Source organism: Pygoscelis adeliae, unplaced genomic scaffold (assembly GCF_000699105.1).
Source record: "Pygoscelis adeliae isolate BGI_AS28 unplaced genomic scaffold, ASM69910v1 Scaffold327, whole genome shotgun sequence".
NCBI lineage: Eukaryota > Metazoa > Chordata > Aves > Sphenisciformes > Spheniscidae > Pygoscelis > Pygoscelis adeliae.
In genome coordinates this window covers 16,729-26,402 of record NW_008825300.1, presented here as the reverse complement: position 1 = coordinate 26,402, position 9,674 = coordinate 16,729, and the positions used below count along the sequence as shown (strand labels likewise).

The window sequence follows — 9,674 nt, the reverse complement described above, 5'->3', positions numbered from 1 at the left end:
TTTCTGCAAACATTGCAAGGATAGCACAGCAATCAAAATCATAAATGTTTTAGTTATCCATAGCCACATTTCCTAGATAGAAAATGGATGATGTGATCAGTTAGTACTGCATAATTTATTTGTCTTTAAAAAAATCCCTTTTACATTTTTCTGCTTGTCTTAAAGTATTTGACCCTTCTCTTATTCCACATAGAACTACCTCAAAGCTGAATCCGCACAGTTTGAGAAGTTCTCCTTGCGGGGAGCTCAATATTAACACAGGAGGACCCACTGTTTTCCTGTTTACAGTATGCTTTGGTTCTGCATATAGTCTTAAAAAAATCCACGACTTCAGTACTATAAGATTATTACTGTTAGCCATCAGCTCATTCTAACAAAACCACAGGCAATGCCTCTGCCACCAAAGATACTTCAAAGACTGATGGCTTGAACTTGCCTTGAAGCGTTATGAAAAATGACTAACATAATGATGAACATTGCAAAGTGTTATTGTTAACACTGGGAAAACCATTCTAGCTCAAATTCTCAAAGGTACTTGGAGAATTTTACTGTTAACTTCAAAAGAGACAGGATTTGAACCTTAAATTTTTTTCTCCTGACTCTTAGAAACCGCTTTACCCCTTTCTAGCTAGTTTATGCTATAATCCCCCTAAAATCGTGAATTTATACTGACACAAAACCTTTCATAAAGGGGTAGAGAGCCAGATAAACAAAGTGTGCCTTTACTGTCCTTCTGAAATCTCATGGAGCCCAAAGATTACATTAGTTTTCAAATTAATCAGACAGTAACACTTCCCACATATGTCTATTCATCTCTGAAAAGTAGCTTTCTGTATTACCTTCCCCTCATTTTACTCAAATTGATATTTTCAAAACATACCAAGTTTAGTGCTCTCTAAACATTACTCTCAAACATAGCATTTTTTAAATGACTGTGACTCCTTAAGAAAGATCTGATAATCTTTAAACATATTTCTGTTTTACAACAAAAAATATCTGAAACAAAACCTATTGTTCTAACATGCAAAGTTAGTTATTTTGATATGTAGTCTTAAATTTTTCTGCATATTGAATGTTATGTAGTTTCAAAACTCTGGTTTGCACATAAAGTATACAATAAAAGTACAACATAAATAAAATAGTTTATTACAAGTATTTTAAAAAAGCTCTACAATACACTTTCAAAACATTTTACACAGTATTCTGTCTTTCAATATGAAACAATTCACATAGGGAGAAAAAAATCTCAATATATAACTACAGTCATTATTAACGTACTGAATTTGCCTGTCATACAAAAATCATGGTAACTACAGACTGCTTCTGAGTATCTTTCCTGGTTTTATTCTCTCTGAAAATGGGAAAGAATAACATGTACGAAAATAAAATAAAAACTCCCTTCACCCTTCACTTCATTTATACAAATACTACAAAGCTCATGCCTCAGCAAAACCTAGATAAATCACTTCAAAAATTTAAAAAAAAAATCAAACCCATTTTATTTAAATAAATATGGATCTATTTAAATAGTGAAAAGAATGCCATGTATCTTACAGATATGTTAATTTAGAAACAGGATTAAAAACTTCAGGTTTCAACTATTCAGAAGTTGCATAACGAAGGAAAATATCCTAAAAGGTAGTTTTTGCAGAGGGGAAAAAAAAAACCACCTTCCTTCTTGTTCATAATGAATAAAGCTCCGCTGCGCTTACACTTTTTGCCAGCTCCACAGGCACAATGGGCAAAGCTCTCTACTTACCAGAAAGTATAACTACAGATTCTATTAATACAAAATTGGAATTACTTAATTTGAGCTAAAAGTCATTTTCAGTCTCTTATATTTAATGTAACGAGAACATGAATTCCCGACAAAACCGCTCATCTGAGTTATCATCACATCTTAGAGAACATTTCTTTTACTGGTGCAATATGTACACTAGAAGAAAAGGAGACTGGAACAGATAGTAAACCCGTTTGTAATATTAATGATAATTTCTTGTCCTCTTTTCTTGCAGAAAAATAGTTTAGTATTGTATGAATTGGCCAAAAAAGCTAGAAAAGGCAAGGGATATACAAAGAAGTGGAGATAATAAGGTGGTGAAATGGATTAATTGGTTATAAACCCTGCTACTTGAGCATTGTCTACTTATATTTTATCATAAAAAGGGAAAAGATCTAATTCCTATCTATAGATCTCCAAGCACATTACAAAGCAGTTAAATTTTTTCTATTAACTTTTCTATAATGTCACATCAACATTTTTTCTCATTAAACTTTTCCCCCTTTTTCTACTTTCTTCACTTTATCATTTTATCTACTTTCTTTCATCTTTTATCTAAAAATAACCCTTTTTTTTTTTTAAGTATGAAATAAATACAGCAAGTATCCTTTGTTTGCAACTTATAGGGAGCCAGAAGAAAGTAAAAGGACCATTTTTTCTGTATTCTGGAAATTACCTTTTTATCTTTACTTTTCTGATAGTTATCATTGGACAGCATAATGTCATAAAATACTATACGGGAAAAGGTATAACTTTTAAAATACCTGATTCAGGGAGCACTGTAGATTGCTGCAACACTATTAATACAGTAAGAAAGTGTATTTATAAATTAATTTAGGTAAAGAAATGCAAAGTGGCTTTTTTGTTGCACTACTTTTTTTTAACATCTTCTCACGTTCGTCACAAATTATATCAAGTAGACAGTTCCGAAGACAGTAAATTAACTCTTCACCAGGTCATCTCCATAACAAAAAAAGACAATCCCCTTCAGTCAATAGTTTGGTCTCACATAAGCCTTTTAATAATTATGCAACCAAAGATTTTAATATATAATTTCATAGGGCATTATCCAGTTTTGATAAAAACAATATGTTCTCCGGTTGTTGGTCAGTGGAACTCAGCTTTAAGCTCTCTTTAAAGTGAATAAGGTGATGTCTTTTCAAATGTGGGGCCTGTCTGAAATTTTTACCACAAACTAAACATTCAAATGGCTTCTGTCCAGCATGCATTAGGTAATGTCTTTCAAGCTTAGAAGGCGATTTAAAAGTTTTAAAGCAGATACTGCATTGATACAATTTGTTAACAACTTCACTTTTTTCAGTAGCTTCAGAAAAATCATGCCAATAGCTGTAACAGCTTTGCTCTGTTTCCAGCAATTTACCACACAAATACGGCTGTGTGTTTCTACTGCTGGTGTCAAGAAGAAAGCCCCCTGACTCGATTTCAACTTTGATTTCAGCTGCTTGGTTTGACTGAATCAGCTCAAATTCTTGAAAGCCAGATGCCTGTGAAGGTGTTTGAGAATAACCCAAATAACCCACAGGCTGAGAAGACTTAAATTCAATGCGATCTCCCTGATAATTGAAAAGTTTGTTCAGGTTTTCAAATTCTACCTGGCAAACAGGGCTTTTATAGGGTCTCTTTTCAGTATGGGTGAGCTGATGTCTTTTTAAGTGAGCTGACTGTCTAAACGCCTTCCCACAAACATTACAGCCAAAGGGTTTCTGTCCCGTGTGTATAAGATAGTGTCTTTGAAGTTTGGATGAAGACGGAAAGATTTTTTCACATCTGTCACATTTACACACTTTGTGTCTGTTATGTGTATTTTTAGCAGAAGCTGAAAAAGCACAGTGAAGTACTTCTGGGTTATCAAAGAAACCATCATCTGATGAACTATAAAAAGCATCATCTTTATTATGCAGTGAATCATCGATGTTTAACATGCTTTCACCAGTAAGCATTCCTTTTAAATTAATTCCAAAGTCATGAGGTTGCGGGTGCTCTTGCCAAGGTAATGGCACAGCAAACGTTCTTTTCATCCGATTACTAAGTGCCTTGTGCATGTCAAGCTTGCCACGGCAATCCTTGAAAGGTTTAGTGGAAGCACGCTGATTAGAACGCTGATCTCTAGCTGCAACCAGGTCAGGACTTTTAAAGTGACCTGATTTTTTTTTTTTTCTGTCAGTCTGAGAAAAATCTGTTGCCTTTCCTCCAGTACGCTTCAGCTTCATCAGGATCTTATTTTTCATGCTGACTGTGTGGCTGCATGCTGTTGTACCATTATTTGAACTTTTGCCATCTCTCAGATAACAACATTTGTGCAAATTTAGAACCTGCTCCGTTTCAAAACACTGCTCACATGCTGGGCACTGAAAGGGTACAATATAAATCGAGTGCACATCCTGTGATTCGTAAGTGTCAGCATTCTCAAAACTATCCCTCTTTCCTTCCAACAGGTTCTGTGGTCTGGGGTATTTAAGAGTCTTTGCTTTGTATAAAACATTGGGGAAAGTCTTATTTCTGGCATGGAGCTGTTTGTGCTTCATGAGTTTGCTCTGTATTTTAAACCCCTTCTGACAAAAGCAGCACTGAAAAGGCCTTTCTTCTGTGTGTGTGAGCTGATGGATTTTCAAATGTGTTGACTGTCTGAAAGATTTACCGCATGAAGAACACTTAAAAGGTTTCTGGCCAGTGTGAATAAGGAAGTGTCTTTCTAGCTTAGATCTTGATGGAAATGTCTTGTTACATGATTCACAAGCGTGAGTTTTCTTTCTCCTTCTGGCACCATGTAGATGATCTGCCTTCAGGCACTGATGCAGCATCCACCTCTCTTCAGTTGTAAAAGATTTCCAGCACATAGAACATCGAAATATGCCATAAGTGACCCTGTCTTGCTCAAAATTCACAGAGTTTTCTGCTTGCTTGGCATCATTCTGATAATTTTCATTATGAAGCTGCTGATGCTTTAAGAAAGTGATTAAGTTTTTGAAGTTTTTATGACAAACAATACACTTAAAAGGTAGATTATGGGTTAACTGATGCCTCTCCAGGTGGACTAGCTGCCTAAATGTTTTATGGCATACGTGACATTCAAATGGCTTTTGACCAGTATGTATCAGATAATGCCTAGCTAATTTTGATGGAGTTTCAAACTGTTTACAGCAAATGTCACAAATATATGGCTTTTTCTTGGGTATCCTGTCAGCTGTTACACACTGCTGAACTTTTAACATTGTTAAAAAGCAATTATACCTTGCCTACTGTTAGTTTCTTCAGATAAGTATTTCAAGTGAAATCATCAATTGCACACTAAGATGGAAGGCTGTAGAAGCAGCAAATTTTCTTAGGAGAGATATTCTTAAATCCCACAGGTCCCTAAAATAAGAAAGAGAGTATTATTTTAGCCTATATTAATACATAATTGCCTAAAATTGTCTCATTTTCTATGTGAGAGACCAAAAGCATCTAGATTAAAATACTCCTGATTTAACTTAGCTTAAAATGCTTTCCTCGTAACAGAGTAATCACTCATTATGTTCATGATATGGAAAAACTAGACTACTTTCCAGAAGAAACAAACAAGTTTGTCATCTGTGCTGTAACACAGATATTGTTTAGTGCTACATGTTACTTCCAAATAATATGCAGTTCAGCTACATTATGATATTCAGGTTATGTACAAATAAAGCATATTCTTAAAAAACCCACAAAAACCTCCTGTAATAAGTTTCTCCCCTACAGCAGTAATTCTAACTCCCAGATATAATATTTACGAAGATGAGAGAAAGAGATAAGACCTAGGGATTCTTGGGCTTCAGAAATGCAGGCAGTGTTAGTGAGAAGTAAAAATTAACAATACATTGAAACTAAGTACAACATTACTATTCACATTTCTGCATCTTATCAAGTGTATCCAGCAGAAAGAGTAGTGTAATCATTTTTGCTTTATCTCAAAATGGCAAACACCAGAACCAGTCAGCAAGACAGCAACACACTAACCATAAACTATGACCAGAACAAGGATACTCCCCAAAACAAGGATGAACACAGGCTACGTTCACTATCTCACCACAGAGCTAGAATATCAGAGTTGTGATACCTAACCATGCGTATACCTGAAGTCATCATAAATATAGAGGTCGTTATCATAATTCATCATAATGAATATTTTAGTCTAAACCAAAATAATTAAATAGTCGGTTTTAATTTTCTTTGAATTTTCAACAGACGAAACACACTTGGGCATGCTACTGTGTCTCAGCTAAGGCACGATGACTCGCAAACAAAAAACAACTTTGCAAGTACCTGAGTGCATGAAAAGTTATTAAAATATTCATAGGAACAGCTAGAAAGGACCTCAAGCAACCATTTAGTCCAAGCCTTCTATTGTGAAGCCAACTCATGTCTCGACAGCCTCCAAAGTGGTCTTAACAACTTCTGCTGAAGGAGGTTCCTTAACCTCAGCAGGGCTCCTGCTCCAATGTGTCGCCCTCTCACAAAGCTTTTCCTTGCACTCAGCTGAGCCTTTCTTTACTACGAAGTTATTTTCATTGTCCTTCCCCCATGAACTTGGAAAATAACTAAAAAGTGTTCTCTGTCGCAACTTTATGTATTCAAAGTCTCCTTTCTTTTTTTTTTTTAAACTAGGAATATTCTGTTTTTTCTAAGTGTTGCTTTAAGTCCACAAAAAAAAAAAAAAGAAAAAAAATAACTGATTGGTCTTTTTAATCGTCTCTGGACTAATTTAAATTAGTCACATCCTTCCTAAATTGCAGCATCTAAGGCAGATTAAGTATTCTAGTCCACAAGAGTAGTAAGAACAACAGAATAAAAATACCTCTATGGTATTACCTATATCCCCTTATAAAAAAGAAAAAGGATGGAGGGAGCAAACTTTAAAGCAACAGCATAATAGTTAGGACTTGTAATAACTTTGAGATACACAATACATTTCTACTAACTATAATTTGTGGTATTCTGATACTACAACTCACAAGTTGTATATTCTTTCTACATACCAGCAGAATAAAAATTAATTTATTCAGTGTCTCTAAAAGCCCTGTCTCTCCACAAAGAGTTAGTGTCTCTAGTTCTTAAAAATTCAGAAATATCTGAAAAGTCCATTCAAAGTCATTGCGAAGAATAAAAGCCTACTGCAATTTAAAGCAAGTTACAATGAGATTAAAGACATATGCACAAAAGACTGAAAATATTTGGTGAGTCAAGATTTTTCTCAAGCTTAAGAGAAGAAACCTGGTCATCCAGTAGGATTGTTCCACCTCTAATAGATATGTTCCTATATAATTGTGGGTCTTATTTAATAACTTTTGGATGTATGCCTTAGATACAGTTGTCACTACACTGAGGAGTTACCTTATCTCACTGAAATCATTCAGGATAGGACTTACCAGTGCTACGAAGCAGTTGAGAAAGTCAACTTTTCCTTTCCTATTCTCTTTTCCTGTAGAATTTTAACAGCTACTCAGTTTCAGTCATCTTTTGAAGATGCAAGAAAACACAACACTCTTAGGAGACCCCCTTTTCCTCCCAGTTGTTGTCACATCATGTGAAGGCAGGGAGTTTAGAGAGAGAGTAAGTGTGTTTTCTATGTTTTCTAGTTTGTGCTACCGTGAAGCTAGAGACAGGTAGGCTGAGAAAAGGCAAAAAGCTTCTCTGCTATGCTGGAAGTTTCTGTACAGCTTCAAGCAGCCTCCATTAACAGGGAAGGAAAACCTCCTGAGAAAGAACTGTAAAGACTGATGAATTTTAGTTAACATACTGTCATACAGATCTAATTTACACATCAGGAAAGTGCTCAAACAGTATAGTGACATGCAAAGAAAAAGTCCGAAGTAAGAGACAGCTGTGGCATAGCTTATAGCTTATAAATTTCGTAAAGATTCTATCTGGTGAATGAGGAGAATGCTCTGCAGTACAAGGTGTCAAAAGCAGAGTAGAGCTTCTTGCTGTGGTCTTCTTGCCCTGTGAAAGACTAAAGGCTCAGATGAGGTAAACTTAGGGGATGCAGGGGAAGGAGAAAGGAGCTAAGATGGGCATTACTGTGTGGCCCAAATATATTTTAAAATCCTATTTACTAAGGACAGACTTCTCCACATCTATTTCAGGGTGCTCTGTGCCTTGCACATCTAAGGAATAAACATGCTGCTGCTAAAGATCAAAGATCAAAAGACAAGCTTGGAACGTTGTCTCCTGCCAGCCTTGGAAGTACACAGGCTTGTCCTAATTAGAGTCAGAAAATGTACTTCCCTATGTGATAAGGATTTAGTTTGTGGCATAGGTCCAAGTTAATATTAAATTGACACTACTTTCCATCTTGGCTGCAAGGTCATGCAGAAAAATAGAGTCAAGAAGTAATGTAGGCCACTGAAGGTCCACAGAGGACCCTCCTGACTCTAGCATTATTTAATGATTAAGTAAATATTATGTTTATTAATATTACAGATGGCAGCAAGCTGCAGCAAAATGAAAACATGATGGAAAAAAATTCTGAATTCTAATTCAGTCTTTACTAATCAGAGACGTTTTTCTTAAAAAAAACCCATAAAAAACCAAAACGGAAAGGGAACTTTAATAAGAAGAAATGCAAGCTTTTCTATTTAGGCAGGAATAATCAACTGGAAGGGGAACAACTTACTAGGTTATAGTTGTGCAGAAAAGACCTAGAGTCTAAGTTGGAGCAGAAGCTGAATGTGCCAACAGCATGCCACCCGTGCCAGGATGCGTAAACAGAAAGTAAAGTTTTGATAGCACATAAGTCTTCCATACTACTCACTACTGTTTAGAATTCAGCTGCAGTACTCTCCAGTTTTGAATACTGCCGTTCAAATTGAGTCAAGTATATGAACTAATTGGAATGAGTCCAGAAAAGAGGATCAAGAATGATCAGAGCTTAAATGCGCAATATACAGGAAAAGATTAAAGTAACTGGGAATGTTTAAGTTAAAATAGAGAAGGCCTGATTAAAAACCACAAAAAAACCCCCAAAACAAGACCAAATGTAAGAGCCAGCTTTAAAGAAAGCAGAAACAAGCTGTTCCCCAAGCCATTTATAGCTGTGACTAGAAATTGATTCAAATTATAGCAGAGAGGTTTCAAGTATATTATCGTCCTTACAGTTGCAGAGTTTTTCTTAATGAGCACAGACATCAGTCGCGTGGGGAGATTGCTCTGCCTCCAACACCGGAGGTCTCCAAAAAGAGGTTGTACAAACATCTCTCAAATTCCCACACCCATATAGTTGGCCCTGAACAAGATGAATATTCTGGCTTGTTTTCCTATGATTCATTAATATAATTAAAAACAAGCCACTAAGAATTGAAAATTCAATATATATCCAAATTTGCCACTGAAGGATTCTTCCGCATTGTTATTAGTATATCCTCTGACCCCTGAGATAAGCTAATGCTTATAGCTTTCCAGACACAATTACAAGAAAATTAATTACAATAATAAATGCGTGAAGAAACATAAGATGCCTCTTGTAACATTAACTACAAAACAGACAAGTGAAAACCTAGCTGCTGATTTATGAAAACCATATAGCATGCCACAGAGACAGGAATCTGAGCACTGAGACAAACACACTGCACACTGGATTTCCTCACCAGCTTTCCCTAGGGAAAAGTTTAGATTGCTGCGATGGGGGAACAAATTTCACCAGAAATGTAACCTTCACCTGTAGAAGTCAACATCACGCATTACGGCTCCTCTGAGCTAAAACCTCTCATTCTCCCCTGTTTTCCATGTATTTTTCAAAACATTTTCTGAAGCAAAACGAAATAGAAGATACATGACGGTGAAGCGGGGCCGGTTTAAGAACAAACCTAATTTCTGCTGAAGGGGCCCGGGGCTGACACCACCACCACACCCCCCC

At 35.9% G+C, this 9,674-nt stretch overlaps 1 protein-coding gene across 3 annotated transcripts; it reads right to left on the bottom strand.

Annotated features, from left to right (window-relative positions):
- Positions 1 to 2,360: 2,360 nt before the first annotated feature.
- ZNF770 (zinc finger protein 770) lies at positions 2,361 to 9,492 on the bottom strand. Of its 3 annotated transcripts, none has more exons than XM_009329979.1 (2): positions 9,406 to 9,492; positions 2,361 to 5,155 (listed from the first exon to the last, which is right to left on the bottom strand). In XM_009329979.1, exon 2 carries the CDS (start codon positions 5,011 to 5,013, stop codon positions 2,836 to 2,838), a length of 2,178 nt encoding a protein of 725 aa, XP_009328254.1. In that variant the 5' UTR covers positions 5,014 to 5,155; positions 9,406 to 9,492; the 3' UTR covers positions 2,361 to 2,835. The 3 variants fall into 3 exon arrangements, with proteins under 3 accessions (XP_009328254.1, XP_009328255.1, XP_009328256.1); XM_009329980.1 differs by lacking the exon at positions 9,406 to 9,492 and having other exon boundaries at positions 2,361 to 4,743; positions 5,033 to 5,233; XM_009329981.1 differs by lacking the exon at positions 9,406 to 9,492 and having other exon boundaries at positions 2,361 to 4,610; positions 5,033 to 5,233.
- Between the last annotated feature and the right edge of the window lie 182 nt (positions 9,493 to 9,674).

Bases quoted from the DNA above. Each gene is read 5' to 3' on its own strand.
- ZNF770 (XM_009329979.1), bottom strand. From the start codon at position 5,013: ATGTTAAAAGTTCAGCAGTGTGTAACAGCTGACAGGATACCCAAGAAA.